This window comes from Aulonocara stuartgranti, assembly GCF_965226115.1.
Source record: "Aulonocara stuartgranti genome assembly, chromosome: 14".
Lineage (NCBI taxonomy): Eukaryota > Metazoa > Chordata > Actinopteri > Cichliformes > Cichlidae > Aulonocara > Aulonocara stuartgranti.
The window spans coordinates 20322735-20334635 of record NC_138950.1 but is presented as its reverse complement, the minus strand read 5'-3'; the positions used below and the strand labels follow the sequence as shown (position 1 = coordinate 20334635).

Here is an 11901-nt window from a genome sequence, read left to right as displayed (position 1 = left end):
GATCTAAGAATTTCAATGTGTGGTTTACTTATCTGTGCTGTTGCTTCCTGCTGTTAGTCATTATAAGGAAGTCCCAATGTGTCCTGATTTTAAAAGCTGAATTTATTTTTCTAAGTAATTAGTCTCATTTCCACATTAAAAGATTCAAGAAGATGCTCGTGCTTTCCAATAATTAACCAGCTTTAGTACTGGCTAATGACACTCCTTAGGCAAAATACTAAACCTTGAGTTGCCCCTGATCCGAGTGTGAGTGCATGTTCATTCATTCATTCATTCATTCATTCATTTATTTGTTCATTTCAGGCACAACAAGAATACATATATTGAACATAAAGTGCACAAAACAAAAACAAAAATTACCTGAAAAGGAGTGGGACGAAGAAAACTTATTAAATCCCACCCCTATACTCACTCATCAACAAAAAACAATAAGCTTCCCGCAGCTACGCCCATCGTTGCAACCAAACAAACCATCAACAGCCCCGGGCACATGCAAGCATCTCAACGGCAGCTCGCAAACAACAAATAGAACCTTCATAACTGAATACAGAATATATATTAATTATAAATTGCGTTACCACAGGTAACAGGCAATAATAATTACATAGTGACAAACACACATACATATACATACATACATATATATCTACACACACATGTACATATATGTACAATCATACGCACACACTTTTTTTTTTTTTAATCCATACCAGCAATGTTAAGAGAACAGACATTACAGAGCACAACAAAACCATCATTGAGTATACTGTGACCAGACCAACTGTTTGTAGAGGAATTTAAATCTATGAATATTTTTGCATTGTTTCAGTTGTAAACTCAGACTGTTCCAGATTTTCACACCACATACAGACACACAAAAACCTTTACAGGTTGTTCGAGTTCTGGGTAATTTGAATTCTCCGAAGCCTCTCACATTATAAACCCTTTCTCGAATTTCAAATATAATTTGTAAATTTGTAGGTAGAAGTTTATTAAAGGCTTTGTATAAGATTATAGATGTATTGTAATTAACCAGATCCTGGAATTTAAGTAACTTTGCCTGAAGGAAGAGTTTGTGAGTATGATCTAGATAACCAGCCTTGTGAATAATACGCAGTTCTCGTTTCTGTACTGTGACTAATGGATTAGTTGTATTTTTATATGTGTTTCCCCACACTTCCACACAATATGTAAGATATGGAAGAACCAGGGTACCAGGGTATGTGATTGGGTGACTTGTACTAGAAAGCACTTGTGAGTGCTCAAATGGAGTAGAAAGGTGTTATGTAAGTATAAGTCAATTTTGCTTCTATTAAGGCGTAAAACAAAACATGACTACCAATATACCTACTATCCCTTATGTGCTCCCAGCTTCTTTTCACTGCAAATAGTCACAGTTAAACAGAGAAGCCTAAAGCAAAGCTCGCTGTTTTAAAATAAATCACAACTGAGCACACCAGAGGTTAGCAGCAGACTCTTTATTTAAGTTGCCTTCTTCTGTCTTTATTGAACACTGGCAGCACCACAGTTATCCACAAATATGAGGAGCAATGACTCTGAGTGACATCACCACCCTGCTGCTGCCTTGAGGCCTGTTTTTAGCGTCCTCCTTTTCTTTCCTCAGCGGGGCATCAGTCAGGAGCTTCTCTACAGTGGCCTGTTTTTAACTTTCTTTTATTCTTCTCATGTTTTCTCTTTATTTTCATTTGGCAACAGACAAGAAAAGTGTCGTAAACATCTCGATGATAAAGCACCAGAAGGTGCTGGAATGATTGGGTTAAGGGTGGAAGAGGAGGAGCAGGAGGGAAGATCTGGAGGAGGTAAAGAGCGAGAGGCTGGGAGAGGAGGCCGCGGGGTCTCATTGCTGGATTCGACGCAGCGACTGCACCTGGAAGGACTGAGCGTGGGAGCCCCACTCTCTGTAATGTTTGTACTCGCCACCGTGATGGTCACACTCCATGATGTACTGGTAACCACGGTAACCTGGAAACTGGTAGCACACCCAGCTGGTGGTGGAGGAGGAGGAGAGGGGAATTTGTGGTTTAGACAGCAAGTGAAATGAAATGCATTTAGAAAAATATACGTGAAGCTACAGGAGGAAAAGACAACAGTTGTATGCCAGTGGATAAGCCTGGAAGCCACTATCAGCTACAGTTTTCTTCACTTGTTCCAATTTTAACATGTGTGAAGCCTGTAAAGAGTAATACGAGTTCCGATGTCGAGACTTACGCGCCGCTCTGAACTTGCATAGATCCGATCTCGTTGTTGCCCCAGCCCATAGCCTGCAGGGAAGGATAGTCATCGTTTATCTCCCACTGGCGCCCCATGAAGTTCTCCTTCTCAAATAGCACCATCTTGGACTCCTTGTGATTCTGTGCGAGCATGAGTCAGCCAGAGAAAACAGGCAAAAGAACACATGATGTTGGTGATAGGTGTAGTAATGAGGTAGCAACCTTCCAGGCACAAAAGAGTTGCATAATAATCATTAAAATTGTGTGAATTGGGCCCAAAATCTAATAATTTACAAGTTGCAAGTGCACTCCATTCTATTTTAGGCTGCACTCAGCGCCTTTATTAGTCACTCTATCGAGCTTTACACACACATGAGACCATTTCATGAGACAAATACTTTTTTTTTTTTTACATTTTGTATAGATGGAGAAAAAGCAGAAGCTGCTGATTTAGGACAGAAACTCACAGCAGAGCAGATGGGGCGGAAAGACATCATCCTCTCAATGTGGTAGGCGTTGCTGCCGCTCCATGACTCCCAGTAAGGGTACTCTCCCCTCTCCAAAACAAACTGCTGGCCACAGAAGCTGGAGTGCTCATATCCTGCCCAGCTGCCACGAACAAACAGAGAGACACATGAATGCATCGCTGGATCACAGGAACACAGACCAATTAGAAGACATCAGGCAAATGTTTTGTATATTTTAAAAAAGCTTATAGTGAACTTTAAATAGTTATAAGTGAGGGCTATAAGTAATTTCAGATGTTATGTTTTGAGTTTAAATACTAACAGATCTTTCAGTATCTTTCTGATAAATGATAAATGTGTTTTAGGTCACACTCTGGTTTCGAGATTTTCTTTTCTCTGTGGGTGACTTACGCGCCACACTCCACCTTCAAGGATCGAATGTTGTCAACGCCACACTCCATGATGTTCTGGCAGGCTGAGGTAAACTCCAGACGCTTCCCCTGGAAGTTCTCCTGGTCATAAACTGTGATCTGGAGCGGACACAAATGCATACATGTAGCATGCACATGTTGCACGCACACACTGATGTGTGCACAGATGCACACGTCACACATTTATCAGGCCAGGCTTGATATTTAAAAGCATTATCTGCTTTTGTTGTTGATCCATGACAAGGGCGTCAGACTCACTTTCCATGGTCCCAGTGGGTTAGGGTTGTTTAGAGCCATGCTACTTTGTGTTTCCGACTTGATATACCTTCAGAATGAAGAGAAGGGAGTGTTGCATTTATTAAACATACAGCTTATCATTCACACCACTTAAAACAATAACGAGCATTTCTGCAGTTTTTATGCAAAATATAAGAGGATCTTACAGACTGTCATCATTTTATGTGTCATGTTGGTGTGTCTTTTTTTGAATTTGACCAAATTTTATAACAAAATTTACAAAGTTCATTAATTAGAATGTTTTTGACATATATAACAATACTGCCTTTGTCATACATGTTTGGGCTTGAAACAGCTGACTATGGGAAATTCTCCACACTTGATGAAACCACGTTCAGATGTAGACACAGTGCATACATGTCCTCCCTGTGTGTCGTCAGTACACCTTTGCATATGCATGTCTGCTCTCTGTCTTTACATTCATGTGACTCAGCGAAATCCACAAAGAGGAAAAAAAAAATGCAAAAATGTAAGTGACAATAGTCTGCACAAGGTTGTATAGGCTGAATGGACTGAGATAGAGGGCTTACCTGACCGGCCCCAAAGAATAGCTGTTCAGTGCTCACAGGGGGCTCCACAAAAACGATGTCCTGACCTCAGAGTAAACGGACCTATTTATACATGTTGGTGCTGAAAAGCAGCTGGGCCTGTGGGTCGGGGCAGGAGTCAGCACATTGCTGCTCCGTGCATTGTTCGGCGCTGAGCTGCTGGGCTTTAGCTGCAGTAGGACTGGATGGAGGGCACGGTGCCCAGTGCAGATAAGCACAAGTTCTAAATGGTCCATGACCGGTGGGCCGGACCAAGTCCTGGCACGGCCTAGTCTGATAACAGATAACAGATGTTCACAGTCCTGGCAGAGACTGCCCTGCAAATAGGAAAAGCACCACAAGTAGAATTAAGTTAGAAAGCAAAAAAATTGAAAAAAGATAGGCAAGCTTAGACTTTTCATCATTAAAGGTTTTTCAAAATCTAGGGGGACATAAAAAATTGTCTAATACAAAAGATAACTTGTCTCTTGTTTACTCACAAGGGCTTTCCAGAATGCGGTGTGCTCTGTCTCAGATTTGTACATCATGTCCGCTTCTACTGACCCCACGTCTCCGATCCTTTCACCTCTCCCCTCTCAAATCAATGTGCACACATGCTCAGTCATGCAGGCAGACTGTCATGGACAGAGACAGACATGCAATGGCTTCATTCATGCACTCACACATGCATGCAGAGCTTACAAAGGACACACAGAGAGAAAACCATTTACACGGGAACAGCTGACCTTCCAGTGTACACTCATCTTCTCCTTGCATATTGCTATTACTACTGTTAATAATAATAATAATAATAATAATAATAATAATAATAATAATAATGATAATGAAAAGGAGCCAAAAATTGCTTTGCACTAAAAAGTCAAAGGCTGTCTGTGAATAGGTGGCATTTCACATGTTATTATTATGCACGCTAATATAATTTTGTCTTTAAGGCAGAAAAAATAAATAATAATTTCTGACTTAATTTCCTGCAAAGATATTCATACAGGCGGCATCAATTACACTCTTTTTGTGAAGATTAAAGCTTCACATCCTGCATATTGTGGGTCAGTGAGGAAAAACTAATGCTTTGAAGCAGAAAACCTGTTGGAGTTTTATCTAAGAAACTTTTGGTTTAGCATTTGAATAATTAACCACTTGATTAAACATGGACACTGTGAATTCTTTTTATTTTAAGTGAAGCTGTTGTGCTGATCTAACATTCAAGGCTGAAGAGGTAAACCATTGTGAAATTACTTTCTCAAATGTCAAAAAGATACAAGTACAGTGTTGAAATCAGTGTAACCCAAACTAAATGGAAAGAAATATGTCACCAATACAGAAAAGGCTTGGGATCACTGTCCTGTTGAATGACCAAGCTTCAGAGAAGTTTTATCTGTCTCACATTTGACTCTAGATCACTTTGATATACAGATGAGTTCATGGTTGACTCAGTGACTGCAAGATGCTCAGGTCCTGTGAGGGCAAAACAACCCCAAATCATCGCTCATCCACCACAGTGCTGGACAGTTGGTATGAAGTGTTTGTGCTGATAAGGTGTGGGGGATTGTCTCCAAACATGGTGCTGAGCATTACGGCCAAACTTCTTCATTTTGGTCTCTGTTGAAAGGAAATTGATCCAGAGGTTTTGTGGTTTGTTTTCTCCTGGTAGCCATACTGGTTCAGTCCTTTTCTGATAGTACTGTCATGAACTTTAACATTTAACATGCTAACTGAGGCCTTTAGTGTCTGAGATTTAACTCGTGGATTTTTCACAGTTACTCTGAGCATTGCACAGTCTAGTGCAAATTTGGCAGGACGTCTATTTCTTGGGAGATTTGCAACAATCTTGAATGTTTTCTTCATTTGAGTCGTTTTTCTTTCCTTCTTTTTTTCCTTACTGCAGAATGACTCATTTCTAATTCTTTGAAAATAGCCTTAATTTCACATTTATGGGCAGCAACAATTGCTTTAAGATCATTGTTGATGTATTTCCTCCTTGGCATTGTGTTAGCACACACCTGAATACTACAGACCACCAAACTGCTAAAAGTCCCACTTTTATAGAGTTGCTCACACTTGCTGTAGTTGTTCACTACAGCGAAATTGATTTGCAGTATGTCCATACAAACAAACAGACAACCAACACATCACATACACACACAAAAATAATATAATATAATATAAGCCTGAGAAAACAGCCAGTATCAGGTCTGAGTTTTGTCAGTGTATGTTTCCATGTTCCACTTTGAAGGTTCATGTCTGATGTCAGTGTATTCAGTTTTGCTTCCCCTGTCTCGTCTTGTCAATTACTCCCAGCTGTGTTCCCCACCTGTTTGTAATCTCCCTGTGTTCTTCTGCGTGTATTTAAGTTGTGTCTACTCGTGTACCAGTTGCTGGTCTGTCTGTGTATCCACCGTGTGTTCACCCTGCTGTCCACCTTGATATGCCTCTGCTCACCCTTTGTCATGTTTGTGTTCATGTTTGATACTTTAGTTTCTTACACTTTAGGTTATCTTTAGTTCCGTTCTGCCATTTTTCACCTTGTGTTTTATTTTTACAACAAACCTCCTTCGCACCTCCACAAGTGCCTGTGCTTGGATCCTCCTTTATTTTCTCCACACGGCTCATCCCATTCGCCGTGACACTGCTAAGGACTAGAATTATGTTTTCATTGTGTCCAGATACATAAAACCTTAAAATTGAAAGAGAGAGTGCACTTGCTTTTACCATGACTGTAAAAGAAAATGACACCGTGTTTTTATTTTAATATAGCAAACAAAAATACATTTAATGTTTCTGGTCTTTTGGTCATTTCACAAGTCATGTCAAGAAGCTGCCACTCTGCAAGTCTGCTGCTGTGCATGTAGAAAATAAAGCGTCTGTATGATACAATCATGGATGCATGTCTATCTGCATGACTATAGCCTGTCGACCACCCAAATGTTCCAAAGAGTGTCCGTTTGCCTGCCTATACAAAAGCTACTGCAGTCAGCATATTAGAGACGTGGGGCTCAAAAGCTTAGACTGCATGCACGAAGCATCAAAAAAAAGAGAAAAAATGAAAGTGAAAGCCAAAAAAATATATATCACAGAGCAAGAAGTGAAAATGAAATGAAAGACAGAAAAGAAAAAACATGAGGAAAAGAAAAAGCTTTTTAAAAGAAAGTCATGAAGAGAAGTGACAGCTTCACACACACAGGACAAACACCTACGTGTGTGTGTGTGTGTGTGTGTGTGTGCAGACTTTCTGCTGATGGCAGTGACTGTCCCTGGTCCCCCACAATGGTCCAGGACAACAAAAGGAGCAGCTGAGTCATCATGACTTGTCCACGGATTAGCAGCGTGCCCTTTGACCCCACATTGTGAGCCAGCTCACAGCCAATGAGAAGCCGGAATCCTGCCTCTGTAGACTTGGTTTGGATGTGAATGTATATATATATCCCCTCTCATAAGGTCGGCGTCCATCACTTTCTCTAAAGGTCGGCCATTCCTTCAATTGTAACTGTAAGTTTTTCCTCTTTCTAACTTTTAAAGAACTGCTAGACTCGTTATTTGGAAATGTTGTGTTTGTTTTCCTGTCTACTGACACCTTGGACTCAAAGAACCAACTAGGGACTGCCTCTTCTCTTAAACCTTAACTCTGGCCTGAACAGGAGGAATATTGACACAGAATGCAGTTTACGTGTTCATTTGTCACCCTGAAGTTAACATGAATGAGAAAGATAAGAGACTGCGCCCAGTGCTTTTGTCCTTAAAAAGCCGCTCAGGCCACTATTGACAGATTTATGGATGATCATTGAATGTTCTTGCAGTCCTGGAATATTTACACAGTAAATACAACTTTAAGGTCAAAATCTGATAAAGTGAGTTATTATAACTAAGTTAAGCATTAAAAACTGATCAGCCTTAGATTTATGTTCACATAATAACGATGTGTCCAAAATGCTTGAATATAAAGACACCCATAGTTTATTTTTTTATTTTATAATGAGCTCAATCATTTTCAGAACGGATTTTTTTTTTATCCTTAATGAGCAGCTTGACTCTACTTAAACCCTGTTTTTGTTGTTGAACTGGTGTGGCTGAAGTTCTCACCTTGATCCCAACTGTGATGTCACTGCTGGATGTGCCAGAAGAAAAACTGACTTCAAATTATGTGTTTCAGTTTGCTTTGTGTTGACTCGTTTTATAGACTGCAAAAGTAAAACAAGCTATATCTGAAAACAGCCATTGGATAACTCTGAGAAAAACCTACTTTTAAATGAATAAGCATCAAGGATCTATCCAGCGAATCTTTAGAAAAAGAAAAGAATAGTAATCTTTGATTTTAAATGACCACTATTTTAATTTAATTGCCGTGCTGGAGTTTATGCCATGTTCCAGCAGTCGAGTGGAAGTAATTATCCTCTTCAGGATCTCTAAAAACAGCTGACTGACTTCATGCTTCTTCCCTCTAGAGCTGATCATGTCTCACTCAGGTGCTCAAGGCAGCATAGGCAGCCACTCTGCCATTGGGCTGCGCAATCACAAGGTACTACTACGGTTTTCTTTTTAACACCAAGAGCCCTAAAAAAAACATGAAAACAAGTAATTATGTATCTAAAGTACTGTACTTGAGAAACTAATGCTTTCAGTGTGTTTTTGCTTTCCAGATATACCTCTATGAATACGAGAACTTCCAGGGACGTAGAATGGACCTGTTTGGAGAGTCCCGTAACCTGTGCGAGAAGGGCATGGAGAGAATCGGCTCCATCCGGGTAGAGATCGGACCGTAAGTCACTGACCCCGTGTTAGACACACTGTGAGTGACAGCACACTTTAGGTTGCCCCTTTTCCTTATCTGTTTGTCCGCCTCTCCAGCTGGGTCGGGTATGAGCAGCAGAACATGACCGGTGAGATGTTCATACTGGAGAAAGGAGAGTACCCCCGCTGGGACACCTGGTCCAACAGCTACAGGTGCGACCGCATCATGTCAATCAGACCTCTCCGGATGGTAAGTTGTGGTGGACATTTTTCAGCCTGTCAATTTTTGGTTTAGTCTCTGGTGTCCGCCTCACGTTGCAGCTCGTGTCCATCTATTCTTTCTTTTGTCTTTTGCTGGCTCAAAGGAATTTATTTTTTTTTGTGTGAGGGGAGGGGTTCACACGTGTATTTATAGTCTTCTTCCATTTTTGGATGAAAGGATTCATTAGATGTCTTTTTTTTGCAGCTGTTTCATTTTCAACTATAAAAAACCCCCAAACAACAAAAAGTATTCACTGTTGTTTTTCAAGGATTTGATTTTATCTTCTAAAACATTTATATTACACAACCATTGTGTATTTATGCATACATCATTTATCCTCAGTAATCATAATAATGCTTTGGTTATGTTTTTTTTTTGTTTGTTTTTGTTTTGTTTTGTTTTGTTTGTTAATCTAGAATAGAAATATGAACATTTACACAATCTGCGACAAACAATGTATTTCTCCAACAGGACCCGCAGGACCACAAGATCTGCCTGTATGAATGTGCAAATTTTGAGGGTCGTAAGATGGAAGTGTGCGACGAGGATGTTCCAAGTTTGTGGTCTTACGGCTTCCAGGATCGTGTTGCCAGCATTCAGGTCACCGGTGGAACGTAAGCCATTTCTAGTTATCTTTTTTGGCTAATTCGACTCAGGCTCAGTGGCAACTCCCCACTTGGTTTGAGCTCTCTGTTTAGGGCATGTTTTTTGGGGTGATCGAGGGGTACTGTTCACCCTGACTGGAGGGGGATTGGGCCATAACTGGTAGACTTGATGACCTCACTGAAGGCCGGAATCCAAAATGCCTCTGTCAGATAATATGGATGATTTATAGCTTTAGTGTATTTGGGCTCTTCAGATTCAAAGATTCCAGAATTAGTCAAAAGGCTCCTTTTCATCTGTAGTCTCACAGATCGGACAAAAATAATAACCAAGAAATATAACACACCATCAGACAGTGTACACCTGTATAGCCCATCAAATACTTAAAATTACAACATGGAAATCCACAGTGCAATAAGAAAAGACAGAACAAATAAATATGAAAACAGATGTAAAATACGAAGCACTGGGAGGTGTTGTCTTATACAGAAAATACCTTTGTCATTTGTATAGCAACGTAGCTGAAAACTGAAAGCTAAAGCATTGTAGTTAACCTCTGTTTCTGTCTTCTTCACATAGCTGGGTGGGTTACCAGTACCCTGGCTACCGTGGCTACCAATATATGCTTGAAATGGGTCCTTTCAAGCACTGGAATGAGTGGGGAGCCCACCACTCCCAGATCCAGTCCATCCGCCGCGTGAGAGACATGCAGACGCACCGCAGGGGCTGCTTCGAAATGACCGCATAGAGGAGTCCAGTTGACTAAAAAGGAGGGAATAGCAAGGGTGAAGTCATGCTGCTAAAAACATCCCCTGGAGATCCTTCAGCAGCCACATGGCCACACCAGCTAACAGCATTTTAATATTGTTTCCTGGTAGGATTTGGAAGTATGTGGCGGGGTGAACGATTCTGAATGGGATGAAAATTTCTTATTGTCACAGACTCTCAGAGTAACTGTAACACAGGTTTAAAAAAAAAAAAACGTAGCAAAGCTCTCTGTCTACAGACCTCATGGAAAGATTATATGATTTATCTGAACAGGGGATTAAAGGGGATTAGTGGATTTAATGGTTTGTGTTTATTAGTTTGTTTCAATGCTATTTTTCCAATCATACCTGCAACTCTTTGATTTTATTTTTATTTACTCGATGATGTATTTCAAGCTGAAATGATGTCACTAAGCCTGTTCATCACGGAGCTCTCCTTCTCCTGGGATCCATAGTCTAGTCTAGAATAAAGGTACACATATCATATCTGCTTACAAAGTACTACCATGGACAGCTCTCAACCCAACACATGGCCTGCAGTTATTTCTCCAGGCAGAGGGAGGCACCATATCCTCATCGCAAAGCAACAGACTCAGAGCCTGGACGGCAATGCTGGTTAATCATTAAAATAGACTTAAAAGGAAGAAGAAGAAAAAAGAGCAGTGCAGAGCTGTGGGTTTGCTGATGTGAATATCTTTTGGCTGGCCTGTTTCACCTCACTGATGGGGCTGTCCAGAAGGTTTGCATTTTAAATGTTCTCAGGGATGCTGGCATCTGGAAAGCAACTTTCCAATGGAAAAATAAAAGAACTGTACCTGAAAGCAAGTCTCACTGGGCCTACTTTCTTTTCCCTCTTGTTGTTGTTTTTTTCTTCAGATGTTGCTGATGTTCGATGCTGCTCAGACTGGCTATGAAACAGCAGTCTGAAGTGCCTTTCTTTGTCATTCAGCTCGCTCTTTTGATTTTCCAGCCTGGAACTCAAGTTTTTTGTTTCTGGTTCACTCTCAACACATTCACTGGACCCTACCTGCTGACACACAAGCTTCAGACAGATGTGAACACGTGGATCTTCAAAGCAGACAGTGTCAAAGCACAATCTAGACCATATGGTCTAAATAGTTCTGTGACTATACCGTGACATTGTTTGGTTTGCCGGTCGCTCTGCATTTCTATCTTGATGACTCTCTTCAGCTGTGCAGTTCCAAGCCTCAGCACCGATTATATTTCGGAGGCTAAATAACTGCCCTAAAAAACAAAACAAAAACAGACAGCCTTGCGTTGTGTAGCTTGCACATTCGAGCTCCGCCGTGCACTTTAGCACCTCTGTCTCTTTCCACACAGCAGTGCAGTGAACGCACCATCCACAATACGATTTCCAGCGGTTATTCCTGACCCCCACTAACTTCCACGCGGGAGGTGCCAGAGCTCATCTCGGAGGTGCGAAACTGTTATTGAGCAAAAAGCCAACCGCGCACGCACCGGCAGCGCATGACGAGGCGCGCAGACGGACAGCCACGCATCGCCGGTCGCTTTAAAGCCGCAGGATTTGGATTAAATAGCTGCGAGAGAG

General features: G+C 41.0%; 2 protein-coding genes across 2 annotated transcripts; one reads left to right on the top strand and one right to left on the bottom strand.

Moving 5' to 3' along the window:
* Window positions 1-1472: 1472 nt before the first annotated feature.
* Window positions 1473-4004, bottom strand: cryba1a (crystallin, beta A1a). Its single transcript, XM_082503467.1, has 6 exons — window positions 3957-4004; window positions 3388-3454; window positions 3110-3228; window positions 2699-2840; window positions 2230-2372; window positions 1473-2006 (listed from the first exon to the last, which is right to left on the bottom strand). The coding sequence occupies exons 2-6, from the start codon at window positions 3424-3426 to the stop codon at window positions 1859-1861; spliced, it is 591 nt and encodes a 196-aa protein (XP_082359593.1). The 5' UTR covers window positions 3427-3454; window positions 3957-4004; the 3' UTR covers window positions 1473-1858.
* A 3437-nt stretch (window positions 4005-7441) lies between these two features.
* Window positions 7442-11158, top strand: crybb1l3 (crystallin, beta B1, like 3). Its single transcript, XM_082503464.1, has 6 exons — window positions 7442-7460; window positions 8414-8487; window positions 8609-8727; window positions 8817-8949; window positions 9433-9575; window positions 10144-11158. The coding sequence occupies exons 2-6, from the start codon at window positions 8422-8424 to the stop codon at window positions 10310-10312; spliced, it is 630 nt and encodes a 209-aa protein (XP_082359590.1). The 5' UTR covers window positions 7442-7460; window positions 8414-8421; the 3' UTR covers window positions 10313-11158.
* The last annotated feature ends 743 nt before the right edge of the window (window positions 11159-11901 follow it).

Bases quoted from the DNA above. Each gene is read 5' to 3' on its own strand.
- crybb1l3 (XM_082503464.1), top strand. From the start codon at position 8,422: ATGTCTCACTCAGGTGCTCAAGGCAGCATAGGCAGCCACTCTGCCATT. The intron at 8,728-8,816 runs GTAAGTCACTGA...CCGCCTCTCCAG, and splicing joins ATCCGGGTAGAGATCGGACC to CTGGGTCGGGTATGAGCAGC. The intron at 9,576-10,143 runs GTAAGCCATTTC...TTCTTCACATAG, and splicing joins ATTCAGGTCACCGGTGGAAC to CTGGGTGGGTTACCAGTACC.
- cryba1a (XM_082503467.1), bottom strand. From the start codon at position 3,426: ATGGCTCTAAACAACCCTAACCCACTGGGACCATGGAAA. The intron at 2,841-3,109 runs GTAAGTCACCCA...TGTTCGTGGCAG, and splicing joins TTGAAGGTGGAGTGTGGCGC to CTGGGCAGGATATGAGCACT. The intron at 2,373-2,698 runs GTGAGTTTCTGT...ATGCTCGCACAG, and splicing joins TCCGCCCCATCTGCTCTGCT to AATCACAAGGAGTCCAAGAT.